The 16726-nt window shown below is 36.9% G+C and overlaps 1 protein-coding gene across 2 annotated transcripts in view; it reads left to right on the top strand.

The window, feature by feature from the left end:
• Positions 1–2139: 2139 nt before the first annotated feature.
• Dthd1 (death domain containing 1) overlaps positions 2140–16726 on the top strand; it is a 70012-nt gene continuing 55425 nt past the window's right edge. For both annotated transcript variants that reach the window (XM_040747095.1, XM_005074390.4), the window contains exons 1-5: positions 2140–2543; positions 4238–4850; positions 9477–9807; positions 12164–12343; positions 13511–13746. In XM_040747095.1, coding sequence (XP_040603029.1) covers positions 2273–2543; positions 4238–4850; positions 9477–9807; positions 12164–12343; positions 13511–13746 — 1631 coding nt within the window. In that variant the 5' untranslated portion in view covers positions 2140–2272. The remainder of the gene's footprint in view (positions 2544–4237; positions 4851–9476; positions 9808–12163; positions 12344–13510; positions 13747–16726) is intronic.

Here is a 16726-nt window from a genome sequence, read left to right on the forward strand (position 1 = left end):
ACGATTACATAATTTCCCAGCTCTCCGTCATCCTGCCCCTCCCCCTGCCATGTGTTTCATCTCTTCCTCCCAAATTCACATTCCTCTCTTCCCCAATTATTGCTGTCATTTCTGTGTGTGTGTGTGTGTGTGTGCATATAAACACATAGATATATAAATACAGCTTCCTGGGTACATTTACTGCTATTTGTATGCATATGATTTTATTGTTGACCATTTGGTACTGGATAGCCAAAGAGAGGCACATCCTTGTGGATGCCAATTTTTCCCTCTCTCAGCTGTTATTAGTTGCCTATAAAAGGGAATACAGTCTGGGACCCTAGGATATTTTGTGTTCTTTTCCTTGTCTTTTGGAATCTATAAATTGATGAGGGATGTTCTTATGTATGTCACAAATATGCTTTGGTTTTATTGGTTAATGAATAAAGTTGTTTTGGCCTATGCTAGGGTAGAATATAGTTAGGTGGGAAACAGAAAGGAAAAGAAAGAAGGCAGACTCAGGGAAATGACATGCAGCTGCAGAAGGAATAATATGTCAGATCTTTACCGGTAAGGCATGACCATGTGGTAATATGCAGATTATTAAAAATAGTTTAAAAGAAAGAGCTAGCCAGTAATAAGTCTGAGCCACTGGCCCAACAATTATAAGCAGCAGTGGAGACCCTTGAGTGGGGGAGAAGCCAGTCCATGAGGACCAGTAGGCCAGAGAAAAATATTCAACTCCAATGAACCAGGAGAGTCTGTGCAGGCTACAGGTCTGTGTTTTCATTCTTCCTTCTTTATTTCCTGAAACTGTTTCCCCCTATGGTTCATATATCCTGAGCGAAGCCTGAAAACCTCAATGAAATAATGCTGCTGGTGGGAGGAAAGCATTCTATCCTCTCCATGGAAATATTTTATTTCCTCCTGTGTCCTCTAGGGAACATGAGTTGTTTTTAAACTTACAACCCCTTCTCCCTTTGCTGTGTGTTCTCTTTTCTTAGAAAAAGGGGAATTGGAGGAGAGCAAGCAGGCTGTTCCACAATGCACCTCAGCCTCCTCTGTGCCAAGCTTTGTATTGCAATGATCCCATGTATAAAGTGCCCACTGGACAGGCAGTATGGTGAGAACATGCAACATCTGAATTTTAATTATAGTGGTGGTAAATACTCCTTGTTAGCCCAGAGGAAGCCACTCTTCAAGTTTGCTTTCTTTTTGTAAAGAAGCACTTGACACAATTAGAGAGAAATTATCAAAGGGCAGAACTGAGATCAAGTTCCTATCACAATCTTGATGTACACTTACCTATAAGAAAGTAGTAATTATACTTACTAAACAATGATATTTAGGCTATGCTCCAGCTGATGAATTTTTTTTAACTCTTACTGTGGTTGTTTGTGACTGTGTCTCCTGACTGGTCTTGTACTTGAATCAATCATCTTGCCCCTAATTCTCAAATGCTGTGATTAGAGTAGCAAAACACCATGCCTGGACCAATTTTAATTCTTTATTTTTTATTTTTTTTATTTTTTGGTTTTTACGAGACAGGGTTTCTCTGTATTGTTTTGGAGGCTATCGGTCCAGCCCAGCCTTGAACTCACAGTGATCCGCCTGCCTCTGCCTCCCGAGTGCTGGGATTAAAGGCGTGCGCCACTACCGCCCGGCTTTAATTCTTTATTTTTTATTTTACATGAATGTCAGTAAAAAAAAACCCATGTGTCGCTATATCCAGTTCCAACAAATTCTATTTTTTTTAGTCAATCTAATTTATCTAATCCTTATTTCTAGACTTCCAAATTGTCTTAAAGCAAACCATGCTTTTCATTAATAATTATGTATAAAGTTATACACAGGAATTTTATTAGCAGTATTGTAATGAACGAGAAAAGAAAAATAAGCCAACAGTTTACTTTCATTAATGAAGTTCATCTCCTACCTTGCATACATACTTTGTTACAGCAAAAATTAAAGAGCATGTGAGGTTTTCATAGCATATGGAATTAGTAAAGTTTACATAGACATATGATTATGCAAGCTAACTCTGTCCTGGTGATTAATCTATTGTGTACACAATAGCACTAGGGTTCAGGAACGCCCCTCTTCTGGTCACCTAGAAACTTTTTATTAGTCAACAACAAGTGGAATAAACTCTTGGGCTGTAGAACAAGGTTAAGGCTAGCTGACTTGGATCATCTCTGAGATTTTAGAACAAATAACCATTGCCAAGTTTGAATGTGCTAAACCTTTAGGCTTTCTTGGCAAGAGATAATTATATTATTTTTGGAGCTTAGAAATGGATACAGAAGACATGGTTTTGGGTAAATTAGGTCAAATATTAAAGCAGATTTGGAGACAAAACCAAATGTTGAAGCAGGCACTGCTGGGTGACAAGCTCTGTGAGATGGCTGGTGGAGCCACTTGGATATCCACGGTGATCTTTTTGGGCCAAGGGCTCAATGCAGCCCTTCATCAACTGTTGGAACACACTGCAGGCACCTTTCAGTCCACCTGCCAGCAGCTGTATGGACTACTTGACAAGGATAATCAATGTATCTGGAGACAAGGCAAGTAGTCTATTTTGCTTACTCAACTTTATATTTCCTTTTCAAACACTCATCTGGTCAGTATTTAAGATGGGATATGTATAGAAATACAATGTTACAAGAGACTGTCGCTACTATAGAGAAAATAGGGGAAGACAACATTTCAAAGGTTTAGACACTCTTGCTGTTTGGGCACGATGGAGTGTTTCAGACTTCTCTGGTAGCCAGGTTCATATTTTAAGGAAGGGAATCTAGAGCTCTTCCGGGAAATATGTGGTATTTAAACTGACACCCAAACAACAAACTAGAGCCATGCAACTGGAAATTCAGGGGTTCGGTCTGTTATTTGCAAGACCCAAGTTATGGGGGTAGGAAAGTACAGGACTAATTAAAGCAGAACAGGCAGTTTTTCTAAATTGGAATAGCATGTTCTAACTTTACAGTCATTTAAGCCTAGTCCTATTAATTATAAAAACACTGGAAAGACTGGATGAGCTAGAAGAAACTGGATCCCTACACACTGAAGTCAGGATATAAATTCTTGGGTATATGACCAGGTGTGTGTGAGAGTAAGTGTGGAGAATACAGTATCTAAAGAATGGGGTCTTCAGAGCAACGCTTTCAGAATATCTAGATGGCATTATGAAATTCAGCTCTCAGATATACAGTGTCAAGGTGAGTAAATGAGCCTTGTCAGTCAGAATTCCACAGTAGATAGCACTAAGGAGTTCAGTCTAGAGGACAAATAGTGACCATTAGGGAATCTGTCCCAAAGCTGTGTGACCTCAGGACAATCAGCAGGAGCTCACATCCAACCAGTCTCTGAAGGACTGAGCAAAGTCCTAGACAACAAGCCAAGGCAAGTAGTCAGCAACCAAAAAGGATGAGTTCAAAATAAACATGGGATCTCAGACATAAGACAAAGAGTAAGTTGTCAGAGCTATAGTGCAAAGGCAAGCCCAGACTAGTGAAAGGATGATTTGGGGACAGTGAAATGTGTGGACTTTGGGTTCAGTCTCCTAGCTCAGAGCTGAGAGTATAGAAAGGTTCAGCCTGAAAAAAGCTAGAGAAGAGAGACGCACAGAGTGGAGCTTAAGATGAAATCAGGGTGGAGTGAGAAATGGATTGACTCAGATATTGATGATACTTAGCCTTAGAGAAAAGCAGTTTGTCTAGGTTGTTGTCATTGATTAGCCACTGCACGATCCAGTAAGAATAATATGATCAAAGTTACTCTTTGAAAGAACGATTTGACAGATTTTAGTGATCATATGCTTAGTAGAGGAGGATTGAATTTCACACCACATACAGTAACTGTGTCAGTGTAAATAGCATAGCTGTTGCATTTCTGCTATGGACCTGTCCTGGGTGTTCAGATAATTTTATGTTCAGTATTTGGAATGGACAATTGATATAGTATAGTATCTCCCAAGGCAAAAAACAACTGCCAAACACACCAGATGACTGAGGAGTTGTTGCCTCCATCCTTAATTGGGAGAAGGATCCTCACATTTTTCTATAAAGTTTAAAGCAGACTCAGGAGGAAAAAGGGTCAGTTTCAATTTTTGGTTGCTATGTTAAAATTAGAGATTTCTTTCCTTCTAGCTATATAAGTGTTAAAAGCTGGCAAACTGTGCAAATACTTTTTTTTTTGCCTGTGCAGAAGCATAATTTGACTTAGTTTTTACTTCTTCTTTGTGTGTGTACATGTGCAGAAATTATTGCTTTCACAGACCGCCTCATGAAAGTGAATGAACATTTGGGGAACACTGCTATGCTTCTAAGGGAAGAAGAAAAGGAGATGTGTAATTTATGCAGCATGCATGCGGACCGTACTCCACAGCACACAATATCAGCCATTCAAGATACCAAAGCAACAGACATTGCTCCAAGCAGGGAACTAAATGTCATGGAGACAGCTACTGTTTCTCCTACAAATGCAGGGGAAAGTCATTACACAAACCAGGTCCAGTTAAAAGAAAATGAAACACAGATATACTCTGAATTAGGGGGAAAAGAAAACAGTGCATCATTGAGTGGAAATGTAATAGGGCAAGAAGAGTCACAGAGCACAGTGTTCCCTGATAATGCAGAAAATGAAGATGAAAAACAAATAGAACACATGACTGCTGAGAACATAAATGGCAACAAGGAAGACATTCATGATGTAATCCAGACAACAGCAGGGGAAACTCGAGAGATCTCAGAAAGCCAAAGAGAAGAGATTACCACATCCCCAACAGCATGGGATGTCTCCAGTAAGGACGTGAATAGTCTTCATAATGAGTCAGAGAGTCTAAAACAAAAGTGTAACATAATGGAAAAGGAGTAAGTAAAGGCACCGTGAGAGATGCTTATATATGCCTATTTCTACATGTATTTCTGTGGTTACTCAATGCCTTAATCCCTTTGTTGTGGTAAACTACCATAAACTGGTTTATTTTGAGTTAAAGAAGTTAATTTCTTACAGTTATAGAGGTAGATAGACAAGGCACAGGTGATTCAGGAGATTCAGGGTCTACTGAAAGCTTACTGATTCACAGATGGTACCTTCTTGCTGCATTCTCAAATGGTATAAGGAGTAAACCAAGTTCAAGGCCCTTTATTAACAACACTAATCCCATCCATGAGGACTGTGCTATGATCTAATATGGTCCAACAAAAGCTGTGTCTCCTAACACAGTCACCTATGGGATAAAATCTCAACATATGATATGAAGGACTATACAATGAAGTTTTATATTTTTTGTGTCATGTCTCCAAAAGTTACTGAAAACCAGTGATTCTGGTTAAAATCAACCCACGGAAACTTATGTGTCTGCTGTTGCTATTATCACTCTGCTCTTCTTAATATTAAGTAGTGTTAGCCAGGAGTGGATGTTGCACACCTTTAATCTCAGCACTCAGGAGGCACAGGCAGGTGGGTCTCTTGTGAGTTTGAGGCCAGCCAGGTCTACAGTTAGTGCCATAATAAGCTCCAAAACTACATAGAAACCCTGTCTTGAAACAACAACAACAACAAAATATTAAGTAGTGTTTTAGAGAAACATTAATTAGTATGAAAACATTTACAATTGTTCAGAACAGAACACTTTTTCTAAATAACAAAATTCAATTTTGAATAAGAAAAAAGATTTCAGACTGTCAAAAAATTTAAAAACAATTTGCTAATATAATTTTGTAAGCAGTAGACATATATGTGACATCTTCAAGATATATATTATGTATATCTCCGTGATAATTGTCATCAGTCTTTAAACTTTGTCTTTAGAACTCCAGGGGACTTGTGGGTAGGCTTTTCAGGGTTCTTAAAGGTAAATGTGCTCCCACCTACTTAATTCAGAATATTATCACAAGTTATTTTTATCAGATTCTCTAAAAGCCCATGGAACAAAACCATCAGAAAGCATGATGTAATTTATGAGCTATCCCCCAACTCCCATACTGCATGGTAACAATACTGCTTGATTTGTCTAAATTGACAGTTTCTCATTATATTTTCCCATATGAATACAACATCTTGCTTAGCAATGTGATATAGTGGGGAAATATTTGGGGATCAGAGCAAAATTATTTTTATCTGCTTTCTTATTATTAGCCAGCTTTTTTGACACTGGGAAACTTGCTTCATGTTTTCTTTTTGTTTGTGAATTTGCTTTTGGTCTCACTTTCTCATCTATGAGTACTATCTCCTTCTTGGAGTATGTGATAGAAAATCAGACAGTCACAGAGGGGCCTAGTGTTGGGCTACTCTGCCAGTGTTCACAGTCACGGCCAACTACTTCGACTATCCTACCCCTCCTCACTGCTGTTTCTCACCTGTATCTGTCTCTGCATAACATGCTGATGCTCTGCTGTGTAAACTCACAACACCATTCCCAGGAAAACATCACCAAGTGTCTGTTCTTTAGCAAGTACTTTGCATACATTGACTGTGGAACTCTATAAAAAAAAGAAAGAATGCAATATATTCACAGCAAAGAGAATTTAACGAATTCTGTAGATGAATGTCATTGCATGGAAGACCTCTATGGTTTGCAAGCATTACCTCCTCTAACAAACAACTTCTAAAGTTGTCAATATGTGGTTTTCCGTATCATTTGAGAAAAACATTGACACTTCATATCCTCCCATTCAGAAATGACTCGAAACATCAGCTAGTGAGTCACTGCTTGCACCACTCCCTCTAACACCTCCTTTAGGTGTTCCCTGGTTAGTGACTTCCTTTGTGGCATTGAACCAATTGTGCTTGGCTTGCATATTTACTAAGATGACTCTTCGTTGAAGTTCCCCAGGCTAGGAAGCCATCATATCACACAAAAGTATATATAATAAACAAAACCTTGCTTAGTATCCTTTGTGGTTCCTCAACCTTTAATTTACCAGAAGGAAGCTATATTAATGTGTGCACAAAGGTAGGAGGGAACTAAATCATTGTAATCTATTTAATAACAAGAAAAAGTCATATTTGATTAGGACTATGAAGAATGAATTCATTTACAAATCTCTTTTACACTGTATCTGTCATTTGGGAACTACATCTAGTAGAGGTGGGATACAGAAGAGAACATTCCTTAACTTATATGAAGATGGTTCACTGAATCTTCTGCTGAATAATGTTTCTTTTTCTGAATTACCATTATCTCTATAAACAAAAATGAAAAACAGTTCTGGATGCTGGAGACCTCTTTTTAATTCAGGACTGCATACATAAATTAAAGACCTCTATAAGTTAAATGTTTTATTATATTTCTTTATAAAACAGTAAACTCCAAATTATATTAGCAGCAAATGAAAAACAGCTAAACCTTCACTAATACATAACTGAGAAAATAATGCTGTGTTATTCATTGATCCAGTTATTTCTCTTCAGCATTGACTTTGTTTCCATTATTTTTCTGTTGTGAAATATATATCATCAACAGAACCTCAAGCGGATGGTTTTAACACAGAGATCAAATTGTTACTGAGCATGCAGTGTATTCAGATCCACTACTATTAAAGAGGTTTAAATATTATATCTCATTCAAACTTCCCAAGATCATAGATTAGATGTTAGTTTCAAGTTGTAATAGATGGAGTAATCATTACTTAGGGAAGATTTGAGAAAGGCATGGCAATATTTGAGAGCTTTTACTTCCACACTTAAGATGCATGGAGTCAACTCTTAATTCTAAAACTGAACATCTGTGATATTTGTATTAAGTTAAAAATCTCAGCCTCTGTTTCCCTATACACATAGGGACACAGAAGCTATAAAAATTAAGTAAAACTATGTGTCTAAAACCTGACCCACAGAAAGCATTAAACTGTAGCCTATTTTGAGAGGTTGTGATATTTTTGGACAAACAAATAGGAAACACCTGGTCTCAAATTTAAATTCAAATTTATAAGGTTCTAAAAATCTTTACAAAGATGAGGTTGAGGAAAAATAAAGTAGTTAAAATAAACTTTTCAAATGATAATCTGAGGAATAGAAACAATGTATTCCTATTTAATAGAGTTAATATACAAAAAGCTCAAATAAATATCATTATTTGATCTAGTGTACTTTGGCAATTTCTGTGTCTCAGATTCAGCACTTCCTTTTGAGGCAGTAGGAGTCATACAGATAATTCCCTGGCAGGCAGGCAGACAGGCAAACAAATAAGAGGTCTTAGGTAGATTAATGCCCTTTATACTTAAACATTTAAGATAGGCAACTTCCTTGTTCTTCTTCCTCTCCAAATCAAGGACTTCGTGGCTCTTTTCCTTGCAGAAAGAACCATTCAGAATTTTCAAGTCTCCCAGGACAGGTGGGGAGTCAGGAATGAGCACCTGTAGAAGGGAATAGCAATTAGATTTTCTTCTTTGTCTGGATTATTCGGTGTCCTGCAATCTCCCAAACTAGACACTTCTGAGGAAGAAAGGGGATCCACCCCATCCCTAGTTATGTAAAGAGTCTGAATAACCTTTGCACTGTTTTTGTCTTCTCTCTGTCTTTTTCTCTCGTTTCTCTGTCTCTGTCTCTTTCTGTCTTTATCTCTGCCTGCCTGCCTGCCTGTCTCTCTCCTCTCTCTCTCTCTCTCTCTCTCTCTCTCTCTCTCTCTCTCTCTCTCTCTCTCTCTCTGTGTGTGTGTGTGTGTGTGTGTGTGTGTGTGTTTGGGGAGGGGAGGGAGAGTGCTGTGTGTGCATGCACATGCATGTTTACTTTTGTTTTCAATAAGGAATGGGCAAGTAAATACTGGGACTTTCCTTTTTTCTGACTTTTCACTTTTAAATAATCAGAAAAAAAATCTATTCTTCCTTCCAAGAGAACCTCACCATACAGGCATCACTGTCCTCACAGTTAGGCAAACTGTTAGCTTATTTATGAACATCAATAATTTTGAATTTTAACATAGAGTGGATAATGGTCAGGAATAAATCAGTCACTGTGATAATAAAATTAGTTAAAAACAATTATAGCTTATGTACTTAGCCAATACAATGAATACAGTATAGGCAATTTCCTTACAACGTGAAGGTATAGCTCTTTATACTTACTGTAGAATAATACTTTTAATTCAGATTTTCCCTGTGAGGCAGATATTGTTTTTTACCCCATATTACAGGAAATTGTGGTATATGGAGGTTTATTATTATTATTATTATTATTATTTAGAAACAATCTTATTTCACTTATCAATTCAAGTTCCCTCCCCCTCCCATCCTCTCATGCCCCCACCAACCCCCCATCCCACCCTTCCTCCATTCCCCAGGGAGGATGAGGCATTTCATTGGGGATCACCAAAGTCTGTCACATTATTTGGGGAGGCCTAGGCCCTCCCCTGTATATCTAGGCTGAGAGAGTCAATAAGGGAGAGAACTAAAGCTCACATAAAAGCAATGCACCTCACACTTTGCGACCTGCATTTGTCTGTAAAGAACATTGATAGAATCTTGGAAAATGAAGCTCACTCTTTTTTTCTGCAGGTATCTTGATGTGCTCCGTGGTGGGACTGACCCTCAAGTGTCTTGTTACATCACAGCACCATCGCATGTCCTGCATCAGTTAGATTGCCAGATAGCTAACAGCATGAGCTCTTTTATAGTGAGTGATAGTGAAGAGCTGGTCAGCAATGTCATCACTGTTCAATGCTCAGATAAGAAAAAGAAAATTCCATTCCCAATATGCATTGCAATTCCATTCAAGGGAAGCTACAAGGGAAATTATAGAGACATCATGGTGAAAATGTCTGACACAAACTTTCAATCAAGTTACCTAACTCCAAATTCATTGGAAGGAATGAGGGGAAGTTACAAGGTCAGTAGAACCTGAGCTATAACTGTATTTGATGTTTTTCTTTTCTTCTTATAATTCAGAATATTATGTTATAGTGTAATCGTAATTATTCCATTGTATAAGTATGAACACGTTTGTGTTAGAACATTCATGATTTTTTTCTAAACACTATCTATAAAGTTCAAACAGCAGAGATTACTTGCCCAAGTCAGTAATAGAGAATAGACCTAGGACTTGGCAAATGTTACCTTTTTTCTTCTAGAAAACAACCAACACCATAGCTTAATTAACTTCATGGTTTGCAGTAACTTCATATTAATGTGTGTAATGTGCTGGTTTGCAGCCCACACAGAAACACCAGAATCTTCAGATGTTACAGTTTAGCTTTTATTATTTATAGGTTTGGAGAATATATATAAAATGAAACTGTGTGTGTGTGTGCTTTGATAAATCTATAAGTGGAAATTAGTCCAAATATTGAGGATTATGTACCTAGTAGTTAGAATGTGGGCAGTAAAGGAAGAAATCAGTTTTCACATTTGACAACATTGTTAATTAGAATGGATCAAGACACCTCTCTGTAACTAAAACCTTTTATTTGAAAAAAAACATAGTAATGTCTCCATGATAAGACAGCAAAAATTAAACAAACCACTTAAGAAGATGAAAAAAATCTTTAAACAAGCAAGTTATTAATAAGTTTTCACCGTTTGAAACAGACTTTATTGTAATAATATCAAGGCTACCTATGTCACAAATTCAAATGTTGCTGAGACAGAATCTAAATTATTAAATTTAATATTAAAGAGTTGATGAGGACTCAGGTTAGGGCTTTCTGTGGGCAACCCATTTTTTAATTCAATTTGTGCTTATCTTTTTATGTGATTGTTTCTTATTAGATGAGGACAGAAAAGACTACCTGTTAAAATCTCCATAATACATTCCATCCTTTTGGTTTGTTTACAAATCAAATCGAGGTTATATAAATAAATAACAAAGCCAAGTCGCTTCTCGTTAATCCAATTCGTGCCACCAGTACCTGTTAGATTTAGACTAGCTGCCTGTGAATGTGAGAGTCTGATTAGCATTGCTCTAGAGTAGGCGTGTCTTAATCTTGGCAAGTGTGTGTGCCCTTTTTAACGAGTACTTTAGAAACTGCTCACAGTACAAGTGCCTTCCCAAATGGGTTCCAATGATGTTTTGTAAATGAATAATCAAGACACAAGAAAGATTAAGAGGATTATTATCTACTAAAAAACTGTACTTTTCTTTACATAGGAGACTAATGAGAGTTATCTCTAATTTTAGTTCAGGGACATTTGAGTTCTGGATTCCTTCCAAAGTTTTATGTGGGTCCTATGACATTTAAACGCTCGAATTCTCAAAGGCCTTTTTAGCTTCCCCAGTATCTGCCAAATGTGGCCTCGGTGCTCAGCAACCACCATTTGTTCCCAGGAGACCTTTTCTTCTCGCTGCTTTCCCTCTGGCCACTGAAGGAGGATCATTGTGCTCAGTATTTTCCCAACCGTGAGATTGTGAAATGTTTCCCTTAGTCAGCTTTCAAATGAAGATTATTTTCCATTGTGAATAACCCAGAGATGTTTGTGCGTGTGCATGGCTATTATCCACTCATGCTGGGTGGAGTCTAGCTGGTATGAGGGGACACATGAGCAGAGCAAATTACTTCTAAGTCTGCTTCCTTGTTTTAAGCATTGGTGATTACACGCATCCATCGTTTTGCTCCCATTTTGCATGATAAATACTGTTGAGTGTGTGCTTGGATATATGATTATTTATTTGAATATAAATAAATGAGAAAGGAACAATGCATTACTCCTCAGTTATCTGTTTCCACTGCAGAAAGAAATGGAGACAATGACCTTATTATGACATCTGATGTTGCGATCTGTCAGAAAGAAGATTTTTTTTTCTGACAGCACATTTGCTGCAATGTTAAAGTAAAATGCTGAAGTACTAAAATTCTATTCTTTGGAATTCTGTAAAATAGCCCAGAAAGTTCTAGACAAGATCTATATATAAAATTCATTCTATCAAAAAAATCATTCCAGTCAAAAATGGCTAGGATTCCAGAAGTAACTAAAACTTGTGAAGATATTATGACTATTACACATGTATGAAAATTTAATTTAACTTACAAAACAAATTCATTTCTCAATTGGAAATTCCAAGCTTAAGAAACTCTTAACATCTACTTATGCTTTGCCATAGGAAAGACCCATCCATGCTCAGAAAATGTGATCTTTCCACACCATGAGGAATTATGGGTAGCAAATGCATTTTTGTTTGTTTGTTTTGACTTCCCATAGAATATGTGTTATTCATTGCTTGCTTCAGCAATGTCTTTTACTCCACATAGGGGACTTGTGCTGCAGTGAATGTTTACAAGTTGGGTATGTTTTCAGTAGTGTCGTGTTTAAAGAAACAGTCTTTTACGGTGACAAAAAAGGGGCTCACTCTGAAGTCAAGCGTGGATGCCCGGGTATCCTTCAGCTATCCTGCAGGAGTTTTCAGCTCACCAGTGCTTGTACAATTAAAGGTAAAATTTCAAAAGGGAAATTAATTGTATCTTATGTGTGTCAGTCATGGTCCTAAAGATGTAAAAGATACAGGTTTTTCATATTGCCATAAGGCTCATCTTCTCTTGTATTTGGACTCATCTATAGTGCATTCAATAACAGTAAGCATTTTGAACACATATAAAAAAATATCTGCTTTTGTTTGCAAAGCTTTCCTAAATCGCCTTCTGTATTATTACTTGTTTAATATGTTGGCAAACATATGCTGAGTATCTACGAAACAACTACTGACTAATTTGGGGGCATTCATATAAATCTAGATTTCCAAATGAATTGATAGAAAAAGATAAGAAGCTGCAGGTACATTCAAAGGGTTATTACTATGATTTTTGGATTCTATTTACTAAAGAAAATTAGCTTTTTTGGAACAATGATTTAATGTACACAAACACTATTTTCATACAATGTAATAATGTATCAATATATATGCCAGAAGATTTATTTTATCCAATGATATTGCTTTTCATTTTAGTTTTATTTTCCCATTCTCTTTTTCCTATTTTTCCCAGTTCCTATCACAAATAGTAAGTCAAGGAGAAAAACTGGAAAGAAAGCCTAACTGTAGTATTTCATTCAAAATATTTTCTATAAATTTTGATTTGTGTTAACATTTATATTACTAATTATTCTTATGTGAGAGAAACTGAAATAAATATTTTGTTTTGTTTTCAACTTTGTGCTCATTACATGATCTAAGAAGAGCAATATTTAGAAATTAATAAAATGTCACTTTTGTTTTCTTGATTATGTTGTCTATAATTAAGAGTATTTCTAAAACACACACACATACACAATTTTATACATACATAAACAAACATGTGTGTTTTGTGAGTATGCATAAATGTGTGCATGCATGAGTTTGTGTATGTGTGTATATGTGTGTGTGTGAGAGAGTGTGTGCATATACATATGAATAAGAAACCACGTTTTAAAATATGTTACTCAATTGTGTTCTTCTATATAAAAAGCTTTATTTATAGGCAAGGATGTATAGAAAAACACATAAAATTGCATTCTTTAAAGTTTTCAGAAAATTGTTTTAAGGGCATACTAATACTTGTGTCTTCTGAATGTATATGTGTTGGAGTGTGTATACATGAACATAGTTTTCCTTCTTTTTTGCTTAGATCCAGCCAGTTGACCCTTCTCTGGTGTCATATTTAAAAGCACATCAAGATTCTTCCTATTTAGTTCAGTCCACAAGTCCTCTTATCCATACCCAGCATCCATCAACTCATTCCTTTCAGAAGCCAGTAACAGTGTTCCTCCCTTGTTCTCCTCTCCCTGAGTCTGAGAAGGATCACAGAAGACCAGAGAGTACCACCATGCACAGGAGCCTGCCCACACCCTCGTACTTCAACAGGTGAGTCAGAGAACTACTACTGCTAACTATTTAATGGGAGACAAAGAACTTTCCATGATTAACTGTAATCAGATGGCTTGAATGTAAATATCTGAGTAAAATAATATGACACATATTCTCATTGTTGACCCACACAATAGGGAAGAGCTTTAGTTCTAATGGACTCGAAACTGTACCATGTTAAAAAAGTGGTGCTTTTTAATATAGATATAAGATCAAACATTTCAAGAATTTATGATATGGTTAATTATGAGAATGGAACATGGTACTTATAATTTCTAAACTCAATGTACAAATAAGATAAATTTGATCTTTTAAAAATAAATTAAATTTTCTGGGAGGTGGTGATGTGATGCACTTGTGTGATGCCTTTATTCTAGCACTTGTGTGAGAGGCAAGCAGATCTCTGTGAGTTCAAGACCAGACTGGGCTACAGAGTGAGTTCCAGGACAGTCAAAGCTACAGAGAGAAATCATGCCTCAAAATTGATTAGTTAATTAGTTTAATTTGAATTTATATTTACCTACTAGTGAATTCCTTCCCCGACATTACATAATCAAACAACATATTCATGAGTAAAGTCAAATATATACATTTTCACCAGCCAAAATAAACAAAAAGTGAGGGGCTGGCAAATACAATGTAAGACAGTAAACCTTATCTTAATTCTTATCTTTTACTTTAAGATAATTTTTCTCTCCTAACAGAGGAGGCAGAAGGGGATATTCCCATCCATTAAACATGAAAGGACTTGTTTTGAAAAACAAGAATTGAGTAATAGCTACTATTACCCTAGAAGTCACTCTGTGGTAGATTTGTTTTGTATACTGTAGCCTACATTATCATTTTATCAATGTAAAGACTTAGGTGTAGGGACATTAAGAACCTCTGCAAGGCTGGGTGTTGGTGGCACACGCCTTTAATCCCAGCACTCAAGAGGCAGAGGCAGGCGGATCTCTGTGAGTTCAAGGCCAGCCTGCTCTGCAGAGCAAGTTCCAGGACAGCCTCCAAAACAATACAGAGAAACCATATCTTGAAACTAACTCCCCCCCCCAAAACCCTCTGCAAGTCTGCTAACTAGTGAGTGATGCAGTCATGAAGTGAGTTCACACATTTCCTCTCATTTGTCTGTGTTAAGGGCAACATTCTCCTTCCTATTATGCTTGCAGCTTAGGAAATTTGGAGCAGCACTATGTTGATTTGTGGCTAGGGGAAGAAATTAAACATTCTTTACTGTCAGATAAATATGGAGAACATAGAAATAGACATAATTAGTTGTGCACAAATCTCTACTCAACTTCACAAGCTGAGTCAGTTTTTAACTCACTTTCACAATTCTTTTCTTCTCTAACATATTTCCATCATCATATATCTATGACAATGTGCCATATAATTTCTTTACATTCTAGTTCAAAACACCCCAATGTTAAAAAAAACATCCTGACCTTTAAAATAAACTTTTAAGGTGATATTTGAATTATTGTCTTAAATATTTTCTTCTAAATTCTCTTATTTGTATAATTCACCTATTAAATTTTCCTAGATTCTTGATAGCCTCTTGTTTCTTACAGATTTGTCTTGAGAATTCCTATCTGTGACTGTCTCTTCAGTTAACTTTCATTAGTGGCTCTATTTTTTTATTTGGGAACTTTAATGCCTTTTTGAGTACTACAGGATTTCTGTGAGCATGAAATGGAGCTGATTTCCACAAATGGCATTTATTTCTGTCTCTGTTGAGATTCAACTCCTACTTCAAAGGGACTATTTTCAACAGTTTCAATATGCTAAGCCTGCAAGTTCATCTTTCCAGTATGCCTGTAGTCCCAAGGAGGAACAGTTTCACACTCTGGTCATTTGATTATTGCTTACTGCTGCTGGCTCTGGTTTCTTGATTATTGGAAGGGTATTTGTCCTGATGGAAATCGCTCATTCCAGTCTGACTGTCCCTTCTGCTGTAACTCTGACCATACACATTTTTTTTGTTATTGTTGAAAAGTTTGGGGAATTTGTTGCAGAATTTCCTGCCTTATGCAAATCAAAATATTATATATGTGTACATATATATATATATATAAATCATATCTGTTATCATCTGTCTTGCTTTATTGAGGAAAGACCCTCAGATTATCTGTGATATTTATATATTATAATCTTTTAGGGAATCAAATGGAGACATATATGGTAATGTTATAGATTATAACATTACATTTGTTGTACCATCCTTTGGTGCTAGTATTGTCTGGTCCATACAGGAGAATCCTACCTATCAGAATGACACAATTGCAGTGAAACATGGGTTCAGACAGCTATAAAATGTATCCCATTTGCTAAACCTGAACCTATTGTTTTGTAAAGTCTTCAAATATTTCATATACTATTGCATTCAAGAGGAGCAAGTTCCTGACAGGTTGAAAAGCCTGTCTTGGAAAATCATGAGGAGTCCCCTCTTGAAGACACCATAGTAGTATATCTTTCCACTCAAGGAAACAAAATATTGAGGCAGCATTTTTAAACAAGTGACACTCTTCTAAATGTCTTTTATGTGGTACTAAAAGAATCAAGCAAAGGTGACAAATGTCAACATCAGTTGGCAAGCTAAGCAATAGTGGAAGGACCACCTCGAATGCCCATTCCTGATAATGAACTTGATGTCTATAACTATCCGGGAGCCTTCATCCTGGGACTGATGGAAGCAGAGGCAAACACACATCTAAGCACTGAACTGAACCCAAGGAACCCAGTGACAGAGAGAGAGGAATGATGAGCAAATTGGCAAAGAATGGGCTGGCAAAACCAGCAGAGACAGCTGATCTGAACAGGGGAGTGCTCTTGGACCCCAGACTGACAGTGGGGAGGCCAGAATGGGACTGATCTGGACCCCCCAAATGTGAGTGTCAGTGAGAAGGCCTGGACAACCTATGGGGCTCTGAGCTGTGGATCAGTGTCTATTCCTGGTATACAATCTGTCTTCATGTGCCTA

Source organism: Mesocricetus auratus, unplaced genomic scaffold, assembly GCF_017639785.1.
Source record: "Mesocricetus auratus isolate SY011 unplaced genomic scaffold, BCM_Maur_2.0 Super-Scaffold_100006, whole genome shotgun sequence".
NCBI lineage: Eukaryota > Metazoa > Chordata > Mammalia > Rodentia > Cricetidae > Mesocricetus > Mesocricetus auratus.